Raw genomic sequence first — 22,645 nt, 5'->3', positions numbered from 1 at the left:
TTAAAATTTAGGGTGCAAGTCTAATTTTCGTACTCCATGTATGGAGAGATAATTTGGTCAGCAATTGTAAATATTCATATTTTTGTGTAGATAATTTATGACGAATTCTGGCAAAAAATAAATGTCCTCCTGTGTCAGTTTAACTTAATACATTATAAAATGTAGTACTAAAACAAAACCAGCCCCAAAAGGTGGCCACTTTGTCTTAATTAGTGCGTTTTTTTGGATCATTGAATCCGCCCTTGAATTTTTTCATTTTTCGTATCGCTCGCAACACTGTGCTCCACTATCTCTTTCAATTGTATCATGTTGCACATTGTTGCCACATTCCCGATATTCTCCTCTACTTCGATGAATATTTGGCGAAAATTTATACAAACAAAATGGCGTAAAACAGGTCATTTTGAGAAATTTGACAACACCGTATTTTGACGGAGTTACCCGAGACCCCAAGTGGGAATTTGTTCGATATTCAATACTTCTCCAATTTAAACGTGAATACGTGACTCAAACATTAAAACTAGAGAGCGTTGCTAGCAGGCCCGCTCCCGTGCCTTTTGCGCGTTTTAGAACCGTGTGACGGAGATTTTTTAGTGATTTTCGGCATTTTTACACCATGGCGTCCACTGTGGACTCACATAAACTAACCGAAGAGGAACAGCAAGAAATCACAGAGAGATTGAGCCAGGTGAGATCGAGTTTTACATCCCAAATGTACCGTTTTTCAGGACTTACATCGATTTTAACTTAACCGTACTCGCCGGAGTCTGTTTATGTCTTTGACAGTTGACTTTTGTGTTTCGTTTGTTACTCATTTGTTGTAGTAACGTAACACCTCATTTTAATTTATTAAATGTTTTATTTAATGCTCTAGTACGGAAATACCACAAACATCGATATATATGAGCGCAATACGCATTAATAAATAATTTTTGGGATGTTAATTATTGTTTTTTTTATTAAAATTTGTAATTTTCATCCCTTTTTAACATAAAATGCAACAACAGATTAAGATATAACGTTGACCATATAGTATTGAATGAAACACTGATGTTTTCAATAATATATGACTCACAATTTCTTACTCATTTCATTTAACCTTCTGGCAGTATTTTGCATTTATAATTGTTCTGATTTTTCCTGCTGTGGGCTTGAAGGACCTGCTGGGTAGTTATTAATTTTTGGGGTCAAAATGGTTTCAACATAAAAAAAATGTTATTGCAGAAAGTTGTATCACAAATGGTTTGATAGTATTGTCTGGTCTTTGTCCAATGAGAAACCTATTTTGTCAGGATTTTTGCAATGTATTAGCAGTAAATTAATTCACATTTCATACTGTACTAATTTACATGCCTTAATGTTGAAGCATAGTGATTGAGATGTCAGTTAACATCAACACGTCTTTAAATGTATTGCAAAGTATCTTATTGCACAAAAGACACAACCAAAGAATCGCTCTCTATTAATATACCATTCAAGTCCAAGAAGAATATGAGATGCTAAACTGGTAATCATAAAAGTTTGAACACTTCATTTTCTTGGGGAAAATTTTCCAATTTATCAGATGTTTGACAAAATTCTTAAAGCCATCAGATTAGCTTTGACAACAGACCATTGGGATTCTGTCAAACAAAAGTGATGGATTAAAATATTGCAAAATTGGAACGCTTTGGCACTTGAACTCAAAAATGTCTATGTTATTTTTTAGTTTTTTAAACCAAAATAAAAGGTTTTCCTTGAATATTTCTGATGTGGCTCAAATAGTATTTTTTATTGACAAAAAAAAGAAAAAATTACTGGAGTTTAAAATGGCAACTCAAGTGGCAGGACTCGAGCTTCTATTATAAGTAATGGTGGTCATTTTCACCAGTTCTTATAATATACAATTGAGTTATTTTTTATCTTGACATTGAAATAAATATAACTTGCACTGATCAATTATTAATAAAGCATTCTACTATTTTTTTTCGGTTCCGTTAGAAACAAACAACATAAAAATCAATTTGGACTAACATCAAACGCAGCGTGATACATTTCGCGTGTAAATAGAATAATAAAGATATCTCAAGCATGCGCCACTGTCGCATGGAAAAAATGTGAGTACACGTTAGTATGGGGCTTTTTAAAAAACATTCACATGCAAAAATTCGAATATCCAACTAGAGCAATATTGGAAATATTCAAGGAAAACTCTTTTTATATATATTGTAACACCTTGTATTTTAAAAACGAGACATTTGCGGACATTTGTTCATTAGAGATTTTCCACTTGAAATGCATCCAAGATTACACCCTTAAGTTTTTTTACGTGTAATTAGTAAACACCCTGTATACAAGTTCCCTAGAGTACAGAATTGAGCCCGTTTTAAGATTCACACAAGTATCCCTAACTAACCTGATGTGTGCCTTGTGTGACTCAGCCAAGTAAAGCACCCGTTGCGTTTTGCTCGTCGTCCCGTAGTAGCTTCAGGTTTGACGCGAATCTGACCACCTCTTTGAATGACATCCTGTTTTGATCTCATTCGTACAGAATGTGCTTCACGGCCTTCTCCTCTTCAAAGACGGGCAATTCTCTGCAAATCGGTCAAAAGCCAGCCGTGTCCTGAGCAAACCGGCGTGAAAATTCTTGATTGTTACCTGCTTAATGCTTAACCATACGAGCACCTATACCTAATCTGTATTTCAATGGCTCTGTCCAGAACTTCTTGGAGTGTGCCGTATTTGATCTGTTGTTTAGCTGGTCCTGGACTCTCAGCTCTAACTCCGGGGTTGTGTTTTCGCCACACATTGGTAACTCTCCAATGCTGGTTTAGGTCCCACGAACGATGAATCCATTGCCCCCTGACGAGGGTGTCAAAGACCTCGTTACCCTCGAGTCCTGAATGACCTGACCACTTGCGTCATTACCGGTTTTAGCACCATCCATGTACCAGAGCTTTCTTCCGATTTGGATCCTGGATGAAAACACGTTATAATTTAAAAATCACATAATTTTTAATGTTAACAAGGTTTAGAAATCAAACGATCGTTAAATTGTAACATGTTTAGATCAAAATCATAAGTGGGAAGAAAGCCGTTCATCTTATACAGTAGATTTCTTATGCTACACTATTACGCATCGGCGTATGCCCCATGGCAAACTTCCATTTCCCATAGGGCTCCCACCCTCCAGAGTGATCAACAACATTTACGAACAGTGATTCGCAGGAAACGGGACAGAACCTCCCCCGAAAATCACCTCGCTTTCTCTCACTCTAATTTTCGAATTTCTCGAAAGATAGGCCTAACTCAAAATTTGCTATTTTCTGCTTATTAGATTCTCCAGCTGTTTTCTCTTGCTGACTGATTTTTTAAAATTTCCTTCTTGTTTTTTATGTATCTGATTGCATTTAATAGAAATTACCAGGAAAAATCTGCTACTTTTTTTAAGACATCTTGAGATGTGTTTAGTCGAGTAAATTTTGAAAGATGAAAGATACTACGCTTAACAATATTAACATTTTTTCCTTCTCGGGGATAATCACTAAAATTCCATCGTCTGTAATCAATAAATCTTAAAGAATTGCTGTGGGAAGTTGGAATCCAGAACTCGAGGCGTTAGAAGAACTTGGTGACTCCGCGTTAGCTCAATTAACGACAGCTCGGATACCTTCCACATTTATGGAAAACGTTAAGGGCAATGTTCGATTTATCAAACTTTGGTTTAAATGACTGATAAATGGCCAAATTTTAAGAATTACTCATACCATTGCTAGGTAGAAGTATTACAATGATGCCATGGTTACAAAAATTGCGCTGGTATGCCAAGATCATGCTTTTTATTCAGCAAATGAGGAACCACAAATAAATTATTAACCCGTGCGAAGAGATAGGCAAAAGTAGTTCTTTGAAGGAAAGAGCCCACTGCAAACAAACATTATTTAACCAGTGGTATGGGCATGAACAGACCACTGTAGATTTATGCAATAAGCGGTACGTCACTGCGTTTCTTTAAAATGAGAATTATTTCTGCATTTTTCCTTGAAATTTGATAAAAATTTAATACCTTTTTGTTCAAATTTAAAGAGCTTGAGCTTTTGCTTATAACCCATTATTTATTAATTAAAAAAAGTTGATGCACCGCATAATCAGAGTAATAATCGGTGGTAAAGTAATTAACCATGAAATGGTGATGCGCGAAATACAGAAAACGCTCAAGTGAGTTTTTTCCACCAAACTGCAACGACTCGTTGGATTCCCACCCAATCAGTCCTGTTTTATTTGCACATAAGTCTAACATATTAGATGACTAAAAGACTAATATTCATAAATCGCTTAACATAAGGGTTATTCCGGCTTGACCTTCGGAATCTATGGCAAGATGTGCACGTACCACCTATCAACGTTGATACTGACCTGCGCAGAGTCAGTGCGTTAAAAATCTTGGGTGCAAAACTATTTTAAGGTTTACATTTAAGTCATCTAGACTAAAACCCCAAATTCGTGGGAACCGACTAACCAGTGTCCTGATCGGTCGATCAGAACAAAGAGGGCAAACATCAAACCCTGCTCGTTTCATCTCCAGGGTTTTCCCCGGCACGGAAACGGTTTGGAATTTAGCTCGAAGGGTTAGGCCGAAAGGAAGTTATTCGTGTTTTTCCTGTAGTGCAATCTTAAACTTGATTTTGTGCCAAAGTTATATGTAAAAGTAATCGCTTTGATCTTAATGCAGAGAGTCGTTGAAGTTTTTAAGTGTCCTTCCTCTGCTGTCATACTGATTCTCGTGGCGGTATCCATGTACAAAGTAACACCTGATGTCAGGACACCTTTCCTGAAGACTCCGACATATTATTATGTAATTCAAAAATACTTAGATACCATATGTGAATTTTTTGGTTTGATGAAATTTAATAACACCCAAGAATACCCGGTATTCTTTCAATAATGCAATTTTTTTAAATAAAACTCGTATCGTTTTTCAATGTAGAATATTAAGAAGATTTTATGAGGCATTCTATGTTTTAAATCACTGTTCTTTTTCTCTATTATAGCATTTCCTGCACTCGTTCCTGTTCAGCATTTACTCGCTCTAAAAGTTCACGGGTGTCTAAATTTAAGGCGTAGGTATTCCCAGGATAGTCCACCAGTTTCCCATTATACTTTCGTATATATTTTTGGTATCATTCAAGCGGAAATTTCGCCAGAATCATTGACACCAAATTTTCATATTTAGTAAAGAAATGTTGTTGAGATTGTTGTTTCGTCTAGATGCCGGTTCTGGTTCGGCCCGCCTGGGTTAACACCCAAACCGACCGCTTAAAATACCCACATACTCTTTGTAGGGGAACTTCGCGTTCTGAAAGCCAGTACTGTCAAGTACCACCGCGCGTGTGGTTCCACATGTGGTTCTATTTATTTTATTTTTTTTATCTACATGGGAGGTGCAAGTGCACTGGTTAAGGTTACTTGCAGAAAAAAAAAACGTGCGTTTTTGCTTAAGAGTGTTTGTCTGGAATGTATTATCTAGAGAATATAAGCCGAAACGGGAAGGTGAACGGACCTTAAGTAATGCACTTTGCTGTATTAAAAAACCATTAAAAAGTTATAAAGTTATCGCGCACAGTGGGCTAAGAGATTTAACTGAACCTGCCTCAGACTAAATTGAACACTTGATATTATTGAACGTGGCAGCTAGGGACTTATTTGCCGTGCCTTCTCTAGTGCACCCACCCTTGAAGTATATATCAATAAGTATGTGTGCTTGATAAGGGAATTCCAGGAAGCTCTTTCGTGTGGACGAAGAAGTTTTGTCGCAGTCCAAAAACAAAAAAAAAAACGACTTTGGAGCTGTGACTGACCACTTTGGAGCTGTGACTGACCGCAAATATGTGACCCGCGTTGAGCTTAATAAAATGCAAATGACTCGTATTCGTAGTAATGAATGGCTTGTTATGTGAGTCAGAACTCGGACCGTGTTGTTTGCGTTTTTGTATCATCGTTGCATTCTTTTTAAAGCTTATGCCACAAACTGTATAAAGTGATTTCCATGGGTTAATTACTGCGCTTTAATTCAGCTTACGAATGCGTAATTATTCTATATTGTTTTGTTTTGTGCAAACATTTCGAACTAATCGATTTTGTTTTTCTGTTGCAACTCACAATGGCCACCGACAAGTTTCGTAAAACGGTGTATAAGTAATTAACGTAAATATAATCTCCGATTCCGCTTTGGCACGTTAAAAACCTTTATGCATATCACTTTGCTAGCAACAATTTGCTTACACGTACGTGCAACGTACCTCCCGTATTAGCTCTCATGGAATTTTCCTTTTGGGCGTTCAGACACACCACGGAACAATCGGGCTATTTGCTCATTTAGGTATTATCTCTTTGTTCATATGCGGTAAATTCATCCTGATGTATTGGGTTGTTCGAGAATTAATGTCGTATTTTTTATTATAATATATTTTTTTTAATTATTATTTTTTTTTATTATTATTATTTTTTTTAATTATTATTATTATTTTTTTTATTATTATTTTTATTTTTTTTTTCAAAGTGAATATACTTATATTAATAATAAATATGGTAACAGTACTGTAAACGGTTTTCGCTCCGATCGTTCTGATTTTTTAATATGTTGTTCTAAAGGTCATTTTGAACAACTTTTCTTAAGGGATGAGGGCGCGCAAATGCCTCTTTCACACCTTTTTTTAGGTTGAACATTTTTCCAAATCCAACTGTCCTACGGGATCGTGCAGCGAATAGGGGTGCTGGGTGGGGTAAACTGCTTCGCTATGGGTATGTAATATTTTGTTGTTGCTTTTAAAATCTGAAACGTTGTTGATAATTACCTCACTCAGCACTCGAATTCACTCCGTGAATCCCGAAAGACACTTCACTTAATCTACTAAAATACTAGCGTGGCCCCTGCGCAAGAAAGATACACAAAAATTTTACAATATCATTTTAATTGCAATCGCAATTGAAAAAAAAAATTCTAATCAAAATAAGTAAATGAAAAACATATTGCTTGATAAGAATTGAAATTAAATGAAATAAATTTCCTTACTGAGGTGGATGTAATTAATGTTGTCGAATTGATAAATTCAAAAATGATTATTTGGATGAAAAATGGAATGTGTTACCTTACCTTACCTTACCTTACCTCACCTTACCTTATCTTACCTTACCCAGCACCCCTATTCGCTCCACGATCCCGTACGACAGTTGGATTTGGAAAAATGTTCAACTTAAAAAAAAGTGTAAAAGTGGCATTTGCGCGCCCTTGTCCCTTAAGAAAAGTTGTTCAAAATGACCTTTAGAACAACATATTAAAAAATCAGAACGATCGGAGCAAAAACCGTTTACGGTATTATTAATCAGGGATGTAGTGGCCATCTTGGCGGGTGACCTTCTGCCATCTTTCGGCAAGTTGGAAAACTCCGCGTTCGAAAAAGCCTCGATTTTTAGAAGTAAAAAATTGATTTAACTCACTTTTAACCGCTCGATCAGAATCGAAATTTCTACCATTCAAACGGCTTTGAAGGGAACGAAACGAATAATAATCTGATGGCGCCAAGTCAGGGCTATGCGGTGGATGAGGCATCAGTTCCAAAAATTTTTGACGCGTTATTAAAGACGTTTGGGGTCTAGCGTCATCATGATGGGACAGTGCCCCTTTGCGATTGGCGAGTTCAGGACGATTTCTTTTGATTTCTTCGTCCAATTCCGAGAGCCGACGACGGTAAACATTCGAATCAATAGTTTTTGGTTCCTCGGAGGCAGTTCGAAATCAAGAATACCCTAGTAGTCCCGCCACACAGATGGCAAAATCTGCTTTTGATGAGTATGGGCTTTGGACGTCGATTGCGCAGGTTTATCTTGTTTGGTCCACGATCGTTTTCGGACTACGTCATCGTAAACAATCCATTTTTCGTCACCCGTTATGGCTCTTTTCAGAAGTGGGTCGTTTTGGTTACGATTCAACAAAGAATCGCATACGTTAGTGCATTGGGCGAGGTGAATCTCCTTCAATTCGTGAGGAACCCAAACGTCCGATTTGCCAACGTACCCGAGCTTTTTTATATGCAGAGAAACGGTTGAATTCGATATGTTCAACTTTTCTCGAGTTGTCATACGACTAGCTTCGATTAAGGCCTTTATTTTATCGTCACCAATGGCGATCGGGCGTCCAGCGTGTGGTGCATCTTGGACATTAAAATTTCCGGAACGGAAGCGAGAAGACCGACGCTGGCACTGGCGTTCGGCAAGGCAGTTCTCGCCATAAGCTTCACGCGATTTCTCCTGAGCTCGTACTGCACTTTTGCCCTTTCCAAAGTGAAATAATAAAACGCGTCGATAGTGCTCACTTTGATTGTCCATCTTCGACTTAAATTTTGAACAACTTCTGGTTTACTAATCGCGTTCAATTACCGATCGAAAAACGTCTGAAACATAACCTTTAAAATGGCATATGATGACATAAGCGACGAGATCACTGTCACTCGACGTGTATAAATTACGCCATCTATGAGAGTAAAACGACATTGATTATCGAACGACCCAATAATTTGCTGGGGCAAAGTTCGAAGTTCGGGCTTAATCTGCAAACCACCCTCAGTGGCAAGCAGCAGCGTGTAGGTAACTTGGAACCCCTTGAAAGATCAGATTCCCCACAGAAGTCGCGCAGATTCGCCCTCGGAAACCGATATGAGAGGAAACCGACAGTTAGTGCCTGGTGTTGTCGTGCTCTTGTACCGTTGAGGAGCTGAATAAAAGTGTTGAGTCTTAATTCTCGTGTAATCCCCCACGGTCACATCACATACGTTTGCGTTACGTAGCGTCATTTGCAAAAATTTTGGTTTCGTTTCGTCCTGAGCGAAGAGATCCCCACGCAGAAAACACGATTCTTCTGCGAGAGTTGTCGATTTCGTGGTTTGGAAAATCATCTGCGTGGGCTAACCATATGGTTAATGCCAGAACAAAAAATGGCTTTCACGCACACATCACAGATCACACGAATAGGCACGTCTCACGCTTTTCATATCATCGATTTGTTCGCCTAAACCCCTGTAATATATTTATACTGTTACATTATTTACTACATTGTCAAACTAATAAAAATACAGAATACGGTCTGATTTATATATAGCTGATTTACCAGCCACTCCAACGGCTCGCATAGCCTGTTTGTTAGACGTATCATGAACCCACTAGTGCATGATTCAAAAACAGTCGGTGGGAACCTATCTGAGGCTTATTGCTCCTGAGTGTCAAAATGTTCAATTGATTATGTGTATTTATGTAAGTTACTTAAAGATAATTAATATTTTGAGGAGATTCGACGAAAATTCCTTTGATAACATTTTGAAGCCGATAAGTTATTAACAAAACAATATCGCCATATATGGAAAGAGAGATTACAAATTATCGCACGGGATTGGTAATGATGTTCGCGATGATTGTAGTGCTGATGTTTCCTGCTGATAATACCAATTAAATGGAAATGCAGAAAAAGCCCTTTCGCTGGCTCTTGGCGTGTGTCGTCACATTTAAGGCTCGTCACATTTGCTCCTCTGTAACGTTCAGTAGTTCTATCAATAAAGCCTAAGAGGATCAAGGTTTGGCCAAGAAGTAGGTTTGACCTTAACCGGCAACACATAAATGCAGCGCAAGGTTTTCCGATTATACTGAGCGTATGCATATGTGTACTCTACTAGTACCTGCCAAACGAACGATCGCGAGAACAGTATTGGTCATGAAAGCACTTGAAATCCGACACGTACGAGATTAGTCATGAGGCGTGAATCTTCAACTGCTTCGTAGGAAACAACATTTCACTCTAAACTCACAAGATCCGAATTGACACGAAACTAACAGCTCAAGATTCTAGGATATTCACTTCCGATGAACTTCGTGAGCAGTAGAAGTCATATCGGAAGTACGTAGACATGTGTGCCGTGAAGCAACACATTGTCGGTTGATTAACCTAGATCGAAGCGAGGCAAGTACAAAATATAATGAAGCGTTGAAAGGGCTCAGACGTCAGTGGCTCAGCTCTAAAAGACGCTCGGTTGTGTTTTACAATTTTGAGCTCGATCGAACGGATCGAGAGGTGCTGCTGTGCTGGAGGGCGAAAGCCAGTACATTTCCGATTTTGAGGAGATCAATTTAAATGAGTGTGATGTGGCAGTTGCTGGATCTCGTGAAGATATCGACGTTGTTCGAACGACTACCAACGTCCAACGTGCGATCGGTCCGAGCGGCGAGGAGGAACCCGATGGAAATGATGAAGGTTCGAATCTCCGCAGTCCAAGAAGCCCTTTCTGGCTCCAAGGTCGCAGCATTAGGACGCTCCGATCTCTGCGCAGGCGTCTTATCCGGAAAGCGAAAACTTCTTAAATGCGACGGATCTTTTGCAGATCAAACTGAAAGGATGTTGAAGAATCGCAAGGTGCAGAGCCGAACTGCTCACTTCTTTTCTACCTAAACTTCGGATTTTATCTGAGACATTTCTCGTGCTTTCTTTTTCTCATTTAATATTAAATGGATGCGCGCGCACGCCGACCCGTTGCGACGAGAAGTTGTACGATTTGCCATTTGGTCGGGGCAAAGGTTTTTCCCCGGGATCGGCCGCGACGAACCCTTAAAAGTGTATTTGATAAAGTTGAATGGCGCGTTCCAAAGGTTTTACTGTAAATCTACCATATGGGATCCACTTTCGAAATATAAAAGATAACCTTGCGTTCGCCATCGACAATAATAAAATTGCCTCATTTGGCTGATAAATTTAGATTTCAAGAGGGTAACTAAAGGAGCGTATTTCACCTTTGAAATGCATAATTTATTACATGTTTTTATATAGGCGTTAAAATACAGTTTAGTGACGCTACATTTCTATAATGTTTATGACCCCGAACAAAGCGATTTAGTGATAACTGGCTGCGTTTTGTTTTATCCACATTGCGTGGGCCTCAGACAGCTCTCATTTGACGTTAACGGAATGAAATAATGATACGCAGGGACGAGACCCGTTTCTGTAACTTAATGGAATTTTCAGCACTCCGAATTTGACTATTAATGATCAGCGGCGTACCAAATAATGCGCTGACGATTTTTCTGAGATCACTCGCGCCATCACCGACGACTCCTTAATTTATGGTCAGAAATTGCGTGATTGTGCAACTATAGACTTGCAGGTTTTCATGGGATATACCCGATTTTCGAGCTGCGGTCAATTAAACCGTGCACGTAATTAACACGTTCCAATTTATCGGCTGCGAGCCGTTGTCCACACTATGCCGTTGCTTACCCGGTCCCGCCCCAGCGAACCCCTAAACCTTCATACTACCGACAACGCGCACTGAGTGAAATGGGAGGTTCTTGTGCGCAAACTAAAAGCACTAATAAAAAAATCGGTTCATTGTGTGTTGGGAAAAAACCCAACACAAATCAGCGGCATCGCTGGGCTCCAATTAGGCCCTAAAGACGTTACAACACATTTGCTGCATCGCACCCCGCGATGCAGCACTTACCCTTACGTGCTTAAACCCGGCCACGGTGATGGCACTGGTTTCTTGATTTATCGCTGCCCCGATTTATGGGGGGCACCAAATAAATCTGTCGAGGGACCAAGAGAGCCACATCTGGGCTTTGACCGTGGAGATTCTTAGGAAAAAACTTTCCACAAACTAGGGGGCGGTGTCGGTTGGGATTGGTCAAGATCTTATCGTGGTGATCTCCCTCCAGCCCCATCATTCCTGGGACGCAAAAAATCTAAGACTCCCTCAGAACATTCTCTCCAAGACAGTACTCGCGAACGCTCTCCTTCCCGTTTCTAGGACACTTCTCGATCCCTGAACGAGGAACTCTATTCTCAAATCTCTCACATAACTTAGCTCTAAAACAGTGCTCGCAAACTCTCTCTTTCTCTCTATCTCTCTATCTCTCTCTTTCTCTCTCTTCCGTTTCTCGGACACTTCCCGATCCCTGAACGCGGAACTCTATCTCAAACCTCTCTCACAACATTAGCTAAAATCTCTGCTCAGTAACTCTTTTGTAAATCACCCCTCAAACTTTATACGTGGACTTTGTCAGATCTCTGGCAACACAGTACCGACTCTGTAAAAATTGAAGTGTATGTAAAGTTGTAGATCCGTAGTGTAAATTAGAGTGATATCTGTAGTGTAAAGTAAATTCCTTAATTCGTGCTACGGAGTTTGTCTTCCCCGAACCCTTGAACCCCATTTACATCAATTGACGCATCAGCGTCTGGTCCTTCGAATCGCAACAACTCGCACCAGCAAAAAAGGAGATACTTCTTCGGGTGCCTTCTGAGGCAGTCGATTCTGTTAGGCAGTGACTAAAAGCCCCTGGCCAAAACAGTGAGAGTTCCAAAGACTAAACGAGGTGTGGCAACTTGACTTGTACAGAATCACATGAGAACTCATCGAGATGACTAATTTGGGGTATTTTTTAAGGCAGTTGCTCCACGAGTTCCCAAGATATCGACGCTCCAAGTTTGAAAAGTGACGAAAAGCGGGTAGCTACCCTCCCCAAGAAATTGGCTGTGCCTTGCAGATGCGCTTTTAATAAAATCATGGGTCCGACGGGTTCCCGTGCGGTAATTAGCGCTAAATACCGTACGGGCAAAGTTGCGTTCGAAGCTAGTAGGTGCTTCATACTTGTCAGCGCATTCTTCCATCAACAAAACAATACAATAACATAGATAACAATTTTAAGCTCTGCAGTATTGACCAGCAGTTTACCGGACGGATCTGTAGACGTTATTTATTCTTCCTTCACTGATGGACATACAGGGTCACTCACGGTGAGTGTCCTATTCAAAGTTTACGGGGTTCTAATACAGCCAGTGTCCTGATTTCTCGGGATGTAGTCAATCATTGTCCACCTCCCGTCGGGAGTCATGGCAAAGGGAAGAGGACACTCTTTGTCCGAAAAAAAAACACACGGGCAGATTTGTGTCTTGTGTGAGTGGACACAGAACGGAAAACGCGCGCGCGGCTGACCGAGGACCGGGGAGGGAGGCAATGGTGGAAAAAGGAGAGCAGAACACTCTGACACGAGAGCCAAGACCCTTCGAGAATAATTACTGTCACCACTTGTTATGGTTGTTAACGTAAATAAATAGGAACCACCACCAACAGGGGATTTTTCCTTTACTCCGTGTGACGTAGTCCACATACATATTCGCCGCTGAGTGACGCGAGACGATATGGGGATGGTAACCGTTATCCGACAGCTGGAGATCTGAAATTTTGAACGCTGACGTAATGGAGTGTGACCTGTCGAATTAAAACATTGGTGTCGTTGCGACGTTGACAGATCTACGCGTAACTGACGACAACTTTGTTATTTTAAATGGCACACCCTGTATTTTACTACATTTTCGAACTCCCCGGAAGATCTAAACCCCAGTTTATCTATCATATGCCGTAACGAACCGTATTCGAAATAGATTATTTCTTTTTGACTGGTTTGATTGATGTAACTTTCTCTAATTTTGATTTCTAATTTCTTTCAGATTCAAACGTAATTAGGATTTCGCGTTCGTTCGATAATAAATCTAAACTATTGCTGTATGGACACGATGTAAATTCGTTACATATACTAGAGATGAACGTGGCACGAAGTGCCTGGAGATAACGAAAACAATCAAAATCGGTCTGCGTTATCTTGACAAGGTCACTGAAAATTAAAATGAAAAATTAAGTGATTTTACCAGTGTGTCATTAATGTCGCCGAAGGTAGCGGAAAACTGCCAATTTCTATTACTTTACGGCTCCCATAAAAGTCCTAATAACTCTCCGAGGTACGTAAAAGGAGTTGTACTGGTGAATTGAGGTACTTCCGCTGGTTCTGCCGCAAATAAGTGGGTAAAAACTTTTAAAAGTTTTTTTTCTTAAACCAAATTGTGCCTTTCGTTCTTCATAGCACAAAGTGAGACTATTCGCGTTCAGAAACTTGTTATAGTTGCGGACGCTCAGAATGGATTTTCGCGTTGGAATTAAATCAGATAACACTAAAAGCAAACATCACGTCTGAAAAGGACGATTTCGCGACTCGCATCAAATAAAGCAACATAAAATCCAAAACGTTAATTTCGATAAGATCTTTGTTTGCATTTTCATTTTGATTCGGCAAATGACAACCTGAACCTAAAGCCTGTTCCCATCCACGAATTGACAACGCAAGGATGGCAGCGGAAAAATCATTTAGAATTTTCCTCCACGTCATTAAATCCAGGGAAACTTCGAAGCGCCACAGTAACTGGTTGTGCGTGTTAGGTAATTTTACGAGATCTGAAAATCCAAATTCTACATTCTCAACCGAGGCTCTCGATAACTACATATTAAAAATTTGTTTTTATCTCTCCATCGTGTCAGCAACAAAACGCACGCTTTGAATTGTGCATCATTTTGGGCGTAATCTTTTAACGAACAATGCGCGTGCCAGGTCGACAGAAGACAGATGGGAGTTGGTAAACGCGACATTACGGTGCAGCAACGCGCCCTCATCGTTAAATCTTAGTATCAAAATGGCGAAACCTTGGTTGGTACAATTCGTGAAAGGCGTCCGATTTTCGGTAGGAACGGCATTCCTACTTCATCAACTTTCAAAAAAGATCATCGATAAATTTCAAAGAACTGGTTCGGTCATCGATGTGAGAGACACAAAACGACCCCACGGCGGTCGTTCAGAAGGAAATATCACGGCAGGTCGCCAGAGCATGAGCAAGAGTCCAGGGAGCCTGATTCGTCGATCTGCGCAAGAATTGACAACCGACTCAATAGCTTTTGCCTACGGACCGTGCACAGCGAAGAGAGTTCACCTGTTGGCTCGTTGAACGGCATTGGTCGGGTCGTCTCCCGCCACGGTGTCAAGAGTTGGCCTCCGCGCTCCCGTGACCTAGCACCTTTTGACTTTTTTCCCTTGGAGTTTTTTTGATATCTTATTTTTATGTCGACAAAATTAAGACCGCCCAAGCATCGTGGGCGGAAATTGAGCTCGGTATCAAACAAACAGCGCTGTATTTACACGAAACGGTGACTCGAAATTTCGTACATTTGTCCCCGAAAGTCGCGACAGGTATTCGTCGGATGTGTTATTTCGTGTCCAATTCTTAAATAAAAAAGAAAATTAATAAATATTTCAGTATTTTGCTACAGAAAACTGCGTTTTATTTCAAATTCAAGTTCAATTTCAATTTTCAATCTTGCACCCTTATCGTAACACCCCTCTTTACGTACATTTAGAAATGTGTATGAGTAGCTAATACGACAACCGAGGCTGTCGCTGACTTTAATACTCTGCCGATTCTGTCATCAATGTCCCTTTCAGTTTCTCTAACATTGGACCTCATCAATTAATCCTTTTCCACAACCAAAACCAGCTCTACAGTGAACACAAATGGAATATGAGAAAAAATGTTCTAACTCTTAAAATGATAAAAAGTCGACTGGAAAAAAGACGCAAACAACAGGATATACCGTGTGTCACCGGATAGGCGAACTGACTTATAAAGAAATAAAAAAATTTGATTTTAATTTTGATTTTTTTTTAGGTTGAGTCCTGCTGGTTAAGGTATTCTTTCTAACGAAATTTTACTTTTAGAAAGTCAAGTATATTTCGGAAATTAAAGAAAAAAACTTTTTTTTTGCAAGGTAAAGTGTCTTTTGTGTATCAAATACAGTGTGATGTTGCCAAGAAAAATTGTTTAGAATCGGGGCCTAAGCCCATACACCAAATTTGATAGTCTTTGGCTAAATTTGATTTCTCACGTTTTGTCGAGTTTCCCAAATCAATTTTTTTTACCAATTTTTGTTTTATTAAAATGATAAATTGTTATCAATGGATAAATTAAAAAATGAATAATCCTGTATTAAATTTTTTTGGCTAAATGATCGGTTTGGTGAAGTATCGTTTGGGAGAATGGCCCAAGTATCTTGGCCGTCCAGATCTCCAGGCCATACGATAATGGATTTTGCTGTTTGGACGAGAACGAAACAAATTGTTTATAAAGAACGCGTTCCAGATAATGCAGAAATATTAAAAAACATGATAACACGAGCAGTTCGATTAATTCATAGAGGAAACACGTACAGGCAACTTTTAAAGAATTCCAACACCGCATTGAAAAAATGTGCAAATTAAAGAGATTTACTGGAGCTTTAAGTTTAATTTTTAATTTATTTTTTTTTTAACTTTATTTAATAATAATATCGTTTCAATAAAACAAAAATTGGTAAGAAAAATCGATTTGGGAAACTCGACAAAATGTGAGAAATCCAAGTTAGCCGAAGACTTTCGAGTTTGGTGCATGGGCGTAGGTTCCGGTTCTAAACCGCATTTGTTAATAACATTAAGTGGTATTTGACGCAGAAAACACGTTATCAGGAAAATGGACTCTTTTGAAATTTTTTTATGATTTTCTAAAAGCGAAATTATGTTAAAAATTAGTCTTCGACCAAGCAGGGCTGCACCTCAAAAAACTGGAAATCTGAATCATAATTTTTTTTTTTTTGTTACAAGAGTGGATTCGTCCGCCCGGGGACGCACGGTATAACAGTCAAACGAATCGAATTTTGAAGACTTAATTTTTACTTGTTTTCACTTTTAATGTAGTGTAACATACAATTTTGTCTTTCTGTTCAAAAGCTTTCAGCTGGACTTCGATACTTTTGACCAACGAGATGGATCGAGTAACGCAAACGCCGTTGCCGATCGAACTGTTCTCCTTCTGTTCGCAAATTCTCCTTGGCACTTTTATCAGAAATGATTCTCTGTTCGAACTAAATCGAATTTTAAAAACATAATTTCACCTGTTTTCGTCAGCGATCAGTTTAATGAAGTTTCGTTGGATTTTTCAAAATTTTCACGGAACGACATTGACCGTACTGTTCGGACGTTCTCTTTCCAAGATCTACTTGCCAGAAATAATCGTGAAATAACTTAATTTTATTTCCTTTTATGAGGAATAAATCGTAACTCGGTTGTCCGCTACAATCAAAACTTTCCCTCAATTTCGTAAGCTCTTCAAGCCCAATTGATCGCGAAACGATCTAGTACAGCTTAAAGCCCAAACTTTGCCTCCAGGTTAACCCACGTGTCCGGAATTGTTTTATTGAGAGGTTGATTTATTGCTCCAAGTCCGGGCCAACGTGCAAAATTGTAAATTATTCAAAAAGATAGTGATCCGCGATCGCTACTTTAAAATTGATTTTAGCAAAGAAATTTGAACCCGGCAACATTTGCTGAATCGCGTAAGTGCTCCAAACCCACTATTACCTTGATACGAGGCGGTTAAATTTCCCTTAATAATAATAATGGTTTCACGGTACATGGCTGTGGGTGTTGGTACATAGTAGCGTAACGAAGTCAGCTATCTTTAGCATCCATTGAAATGATGAAGGCATATCACGTGACTCGTATATTCACTCGGTTATTGTATAAGTCTCCATTCGAACAGTTCCTCCTTCGGCCGTGAGAATTTCATTTGGAACAATATAATATAACGCAGGTCGCCATTTACATAATTAACACAATGTTTAAATTAATTCCCTCCGAGACAATCCTGACAATTAAAATACCTTTCCCAGGGTGGAAGAGAGAAACTAAGAGTCGAGCTGCTGGAAGCTTCCTTGGCGAGGCTCTGGTCGAAAAGGCCGGCACGCGGTACCTAAACTCATTTGTTCGTTACATATTCGTGTTACGTAAGGTATAATTTAAAACAAATTTCTATTTATGCATACTTGCGTACGCATACAGGTCTCGTCAGTTGTCACACATATACGCTTGACCGCAAATAATCGTGAAGGAATGGAAATTAACACTTCCCCATTACCTGTAGTCGTAGCGGACTTCGGGACGCTCCCACCTCTGACGTGGAAAGGTACTCTGTCCATTTTTGGAGTGTAATCCTCCCAAGTAAGGAACGTCACAATGTAATTACGAATGACCATCATTTTAACCCATTTGTGCCCAAAACCTTTTTTTTTAGGTAATTGTCACTTAATACTATATAATAATAATATATAATAAATAATACATAATAAATAATATATAATAAATAAATAAGCATTTATAATGCATAATAGAAACAGGGGATTTACCAAATATCTGCAGAGCCATCTTTTGTCACGTGCCTGAAATTATAGACAATATCTCCTACTGAAACTTATCACGTGTCGTATTGGCACATTTAAGGCACTAAGTGTTGCCACTGATCACCTCTGTAAGCCGCACTCAAATGAGTACCATGGGATCGTATGGGTTAAAAGACTGTTGACGTTCGGCATGCTCAAGTTCCCATTTTGAAGAATTAACCGCGAACTAACAGATGCGACAAACATCGACGAAATACCACAGGGTGTCTTTAAATTAAGTCGCAACGACTTTTTCCAGCGATAACAGGTTACGCCTAAATCTTTCCTCCTTCCTTCAAACGTGCAATGCTACCCAACTCGCTGGTTCCGGCAGTCCGGCTGTTGCACATCCATCTGCGTTTCGCAACGATACATACTGCATAATTAGTTCGAAATCATGGATTGCCATAAAAATAATGGAGACCAGGACCGTCCCATTTGAAATACATTCCATTGCGTTACTCTAAATTCTAATGCATCTCGCTTTTGCAGGACCATATAAGACATGTCCCCCACGCCCATTGCAAGTAAATGTCAAAAAGCCGATTTACATAATCTAATGTTTGAGATATTTTAGGAATTTGGAATGTTGTAACAATAAATTCATAAGATTATCTCATGCATTTCATGGGAATTTTTTGAATCCAACGGCACCAGAACCCCGACGGATGATCCACCGATTGGCCTCGCTGTCGATAACGAAAAAATGACGTCACAAACTTTTGTTCGGCTTATCGAGGGCTTATAAAAACATTCTTAAAATCATTTTCCCGTGATGAACGGTTGGAGAGAAGTCTCAAAGGAGTTCTATTTTTAACCAATGAGTACGCAGAGTAGACACTTGTAAAAATACTGTGAACCTAATCTATGGCTTTACCCCGAAGTTGAGATGGTACACTTACCAGCATTTCCCAAACGCTGTAGACAATCCGTGAAACTACCTTTTACTTACCTATTTGAAAGCAAACTTCCTCAACAAGGGATTACACATCTTTAAACCGTTTGCCTGTATTGTGCATATCCGGGCATTGGTGATAAATTTGAACGAAATAAACAAAGGTGAAAGTGTTGACATAATACCTTGTCATGAATAATTGAACGATTTACATCACACTTTCGTGAATCATTTGGAAACTATTCAGATAAGTAATGTCTTCTTTCAGATCGATAAAAATGGGGACGGACACATCGACTTAAAGGAACTGAGAGAAGCCCTCGAAGTGTGCGGACTCAAAATCGCAGGCTACCAATCAAGGTTGATAGAAGAGGAGTTCAAGAATTCCAACAAAACGAAATTACGCGGCAAACTAACTTATGAGGAGTTCATAAAACTTATCGGAGACCTAAGGGCAAATGACGTTGCCAATACGTTCAGAACGGCCGTTTCGAAGAGAGAAAACCTTCAGCATTTAGGAGGGACCTCGCATGCCTCCAACGATGGAACTACACATTCCGTTAGATTAGAAGAACAACTGGCGTTTTCGGACTGGATCAATTCGAATCTTCAACGTGATCCCGATTTGCAGAAACTGCTTCCCATCGATGCTGAAGGCAAGCAGTTATATGACAAAGTCAAAGATGGTATTTTGCTATGGTATGTGGCTTTCGTATTAAACGCTTCGAGGGACGTAAAGTATGTTAACTTACAGTAAAATAATCAACCATTCCTGTCCAGACACCATCGACGAGCGAGTGATCAACATAGGCAAATTGACCCGATTTACCAAATTAGAGAATTTAACTTTAGCGCTCAACTCAGCTTCGGGAATTGGTTGCAATGTAATTAATATCGACGCCCACAGCTTAGAAAAGGGGACTCCTCACTTGGTTTTGGGCCTCCTTTGGCAGATTATCAGAATCGGTTTGTTCAACCAAATTACCCTGGAACACTGCCCTGGATTAACCACCTTGCTAGGAGAAGACGAGAAAATCGACGACCTTATGAAGCTTTCTCCAGAGGCCATTTTAATCAGATGGGTTAATTATCATCTGGAACGTGCCGGTAAGCTCTTCCCTTGGGCTTTAAGGGAATACTTCATCGATTGTTTTCAGGCACACACAGAAGAGTAACCAACTTCCAAAGTGACATTACCGACTCCGAAGTCTACACATATCTGTTGAAACAAATCGCTCCTGCCGATGCTGAAGTGGACATGAACGCCTTGAACGAGAGAGATTTGCACGAGAGAGCTGAGATTATGTTGCAGCAGGCTGCCAAATTGAAATGCAGGTCTTTTGTCACCCCACAGGACGTTGTTAATGGAGTTTACAAACTTAACTTGGCCTTCGTTGCGAATTTGTTTAATAACCATCCTGGGCTGGAACAAACCAACGGAACCATCGATGGCTACGAAACCATCGAGGAAACTCGTGAAGAAAGAAGTAAGTACTTGGGGATTTCTAGACAAGTTTTCCAATAATTGAGAGAATTTATAGCTTATAGAAACTGGATTAACTCGATGGGAGTAACTCCGCATGTGAACTGGTTATATTCAGATTTGGCTGATGGATTAATTGTCTTCCAATTGTACGATATCATAAATCCGGGAGTAGTCAGTTGGAATAGGGTTCACAGAAAATTTGCCAACGAGAGGAAAAAGTTCATGGAAAAGTTGGAAAATTGTAACTATGCCGTGGAGTTGGGCAAGCAAATTAAATTTTCATTGGTAAATTTTGGGTTTGCTACATTAAGGTGTTAAATTTTAAATAAAAATCATTTTTAGGTGGGTATTGGCGGACAAGACATTAACGAAGGCAACGTAACACTCACTCTAGCTCTTATCTGGCAATTAATGAGAGCTTATACCCTCTCAATCCTGTCGCAATTACACGAGTCCGGAAGCCCGATTGTGGAGAAAGAGATCGTAAATTGGGCAAACGCTAAACTTGCATCTGCAGGGAAAAGTACTTCGATCAGGAACTTCCAGGATCCAACCATCGCCCAAGCCAAAGTAGTAATTGACCTCATCGATGCTATTCGGCCAGGAGCTATTAACTATGACTTAGTTAAAACTGGTGGAACTGAAGAGGTGCGTTTGCTGGAACGACTTAACGTTAAATAGTACGATTCTTGTTTTTTACAGGATAACTTGGCGAACGCCAAATATGCAATATCAATGTCACGCAAAGCCGGAGCCAGAGTTTACGCCTTACCAGAAGACATCACCGAGGTGAAACCAAAAATGATTATGACGGTATTCGCGTGCCTGATGTCTCTGGATTACATACCCAACATGGACAATGCCAAGCGGCAATAACTACTTTCCTTAATTTATTGTTTATTTTTATATTTTATTAGTAGACTTATTCCGTTATCATGATGTATAACATTCCAAAATAATTTGTCTTTGGTTGCGTTTGCATTTGTATTTGAATATAGTTTTGCATTTGGTTATGTATATTTGAAGAATGTAAACATTTTGTTTATATTAATATTACTAGTCCCAAGGAAAGTATTACATACAGTAATTTACAGAGACATTCCTATGTTTCAGTTATGGTGCAATAAAATTTCCAGCCAGAGGCGTAAGAGCGACACAAACACGCACGATGTACAAATTTCTTTTGTATTTTATATATTTAGAGACTTCATATTCAGTTGTAATTAATTCAAATCTTGTATTTGTTCATTCGTATTTATTGGCTTTGATGCAATACCAATTCAAGTGCCATTTACATCATAGTCTAATAATTAATTTACGGATTGTGTAAAATAGTATTACAATTATATTATTTATACTTTTGTGTAAATTTATAACTTTTTCATGTACCCTGGTCATTTACTTTATGAAGAACATAAATCCGTTATCTTACCTGTAGTAAAATTTTTTAACGGAAATCTTGTAATACACCATTTTCAAATACTTATTATAGTTTACTTTTGTCTCTTGCAAATCTGCAAAACTGTATAAAGGGCATCTTAAATTATGCGGATTCCGTGGAGTTAAAACGGAAAGGAAACTTAGGAGGACTAGAAAAACTAAAAAAAAAACACTATTCGATTGGTATACACATATATTTCCTATAAGAGCGAACGTAACATCTAACAAAGGCAAATGTAACCAAAATAATTAGTGATTCACTCCGCCGATTCTCGCTCAACCAGATGAAGAGGGGTCGATAGGAAACTCGGCACTTGTCTGGAAACACTGTAGTGACTTGACTTGATGAATGGGGTCGTTCGGCCAAAAGCGCTTGTGCGACGGAAACAGATATTCGTTGAATTGCCATGTTTCTCAATTCAGACGATTTCGATAGATCCTACATTCGAGATGTTAGGCTAGATTGTCATCTCCAGTACACTTTTGCCATCACTCGCAAAAATCACTTTCACCTTAGACAGGCTAATGTTATATTCGCAAAAAATAGGAAAGAATTGGAAGGTGCCTATTTCTGCTAGGGTTCTTAAAATATCATGTATGAGAGGATCGATGATGCGTGTATATGTATGCGCTTTTGATCTAAACCAAGGATACGGAATACAAAAAGCAATAACGATG

The 22,645-nt window shown here is 39.2% G+C and overlaps 1 protein-coding gene across 1 annotated transcript; it reads left to right on the top strand.

Moving 5' to 3' along the window:
• Window positions 1–475: 475 nt before the first annotated feature.
• Fim (plastin-2 Fim) lies at window positions 476–22,009 on the top strand. The gene is made up of 7 exons (XM_066299273.1): window positions 476–688; window positions 19,310–19,740; window positions 19,796–20,148; window positions 20,199–20,528; window positions 20,583–20,812; window positions 20,870–21,175; window positions 21,230–22,009. Exons 1-7 carry the CDS (start codon window positions 617–619, stop codon window positions 21,401–21,403), a joined length of 1,896 nt encoding a protein of 631 aa, XP_066155370.1. The 5' UTR covers window positions 476–616; the 3' UTR covers window positions 21,404–22,009.
• The last annotated feature ends 636 nt before the right edge of the window (window positions 22,010–22,645 follow it).

The sequence above is a fragment of the Euwallacea fornicatus genome, chromosome 33 (assembly GCF_040115645.1).
Source record: "Euwallacea fornicatus isolate EFF26 chromosome 33, ASM4011564v1, whole genome shotgun sequence".
Classification (NCBI taxonomy): Eukaryota; Metazoa; Arthropoda; class Insecta; order Coleoptera; family Curculionidae; genus Euwallacea; species Euwallacea fornicatus.
The sequence above is the reverse complement of the archived record's forward strand: the minus strand, read 5'-3'. Positions and strand labels throughout refer to the sequence as shown.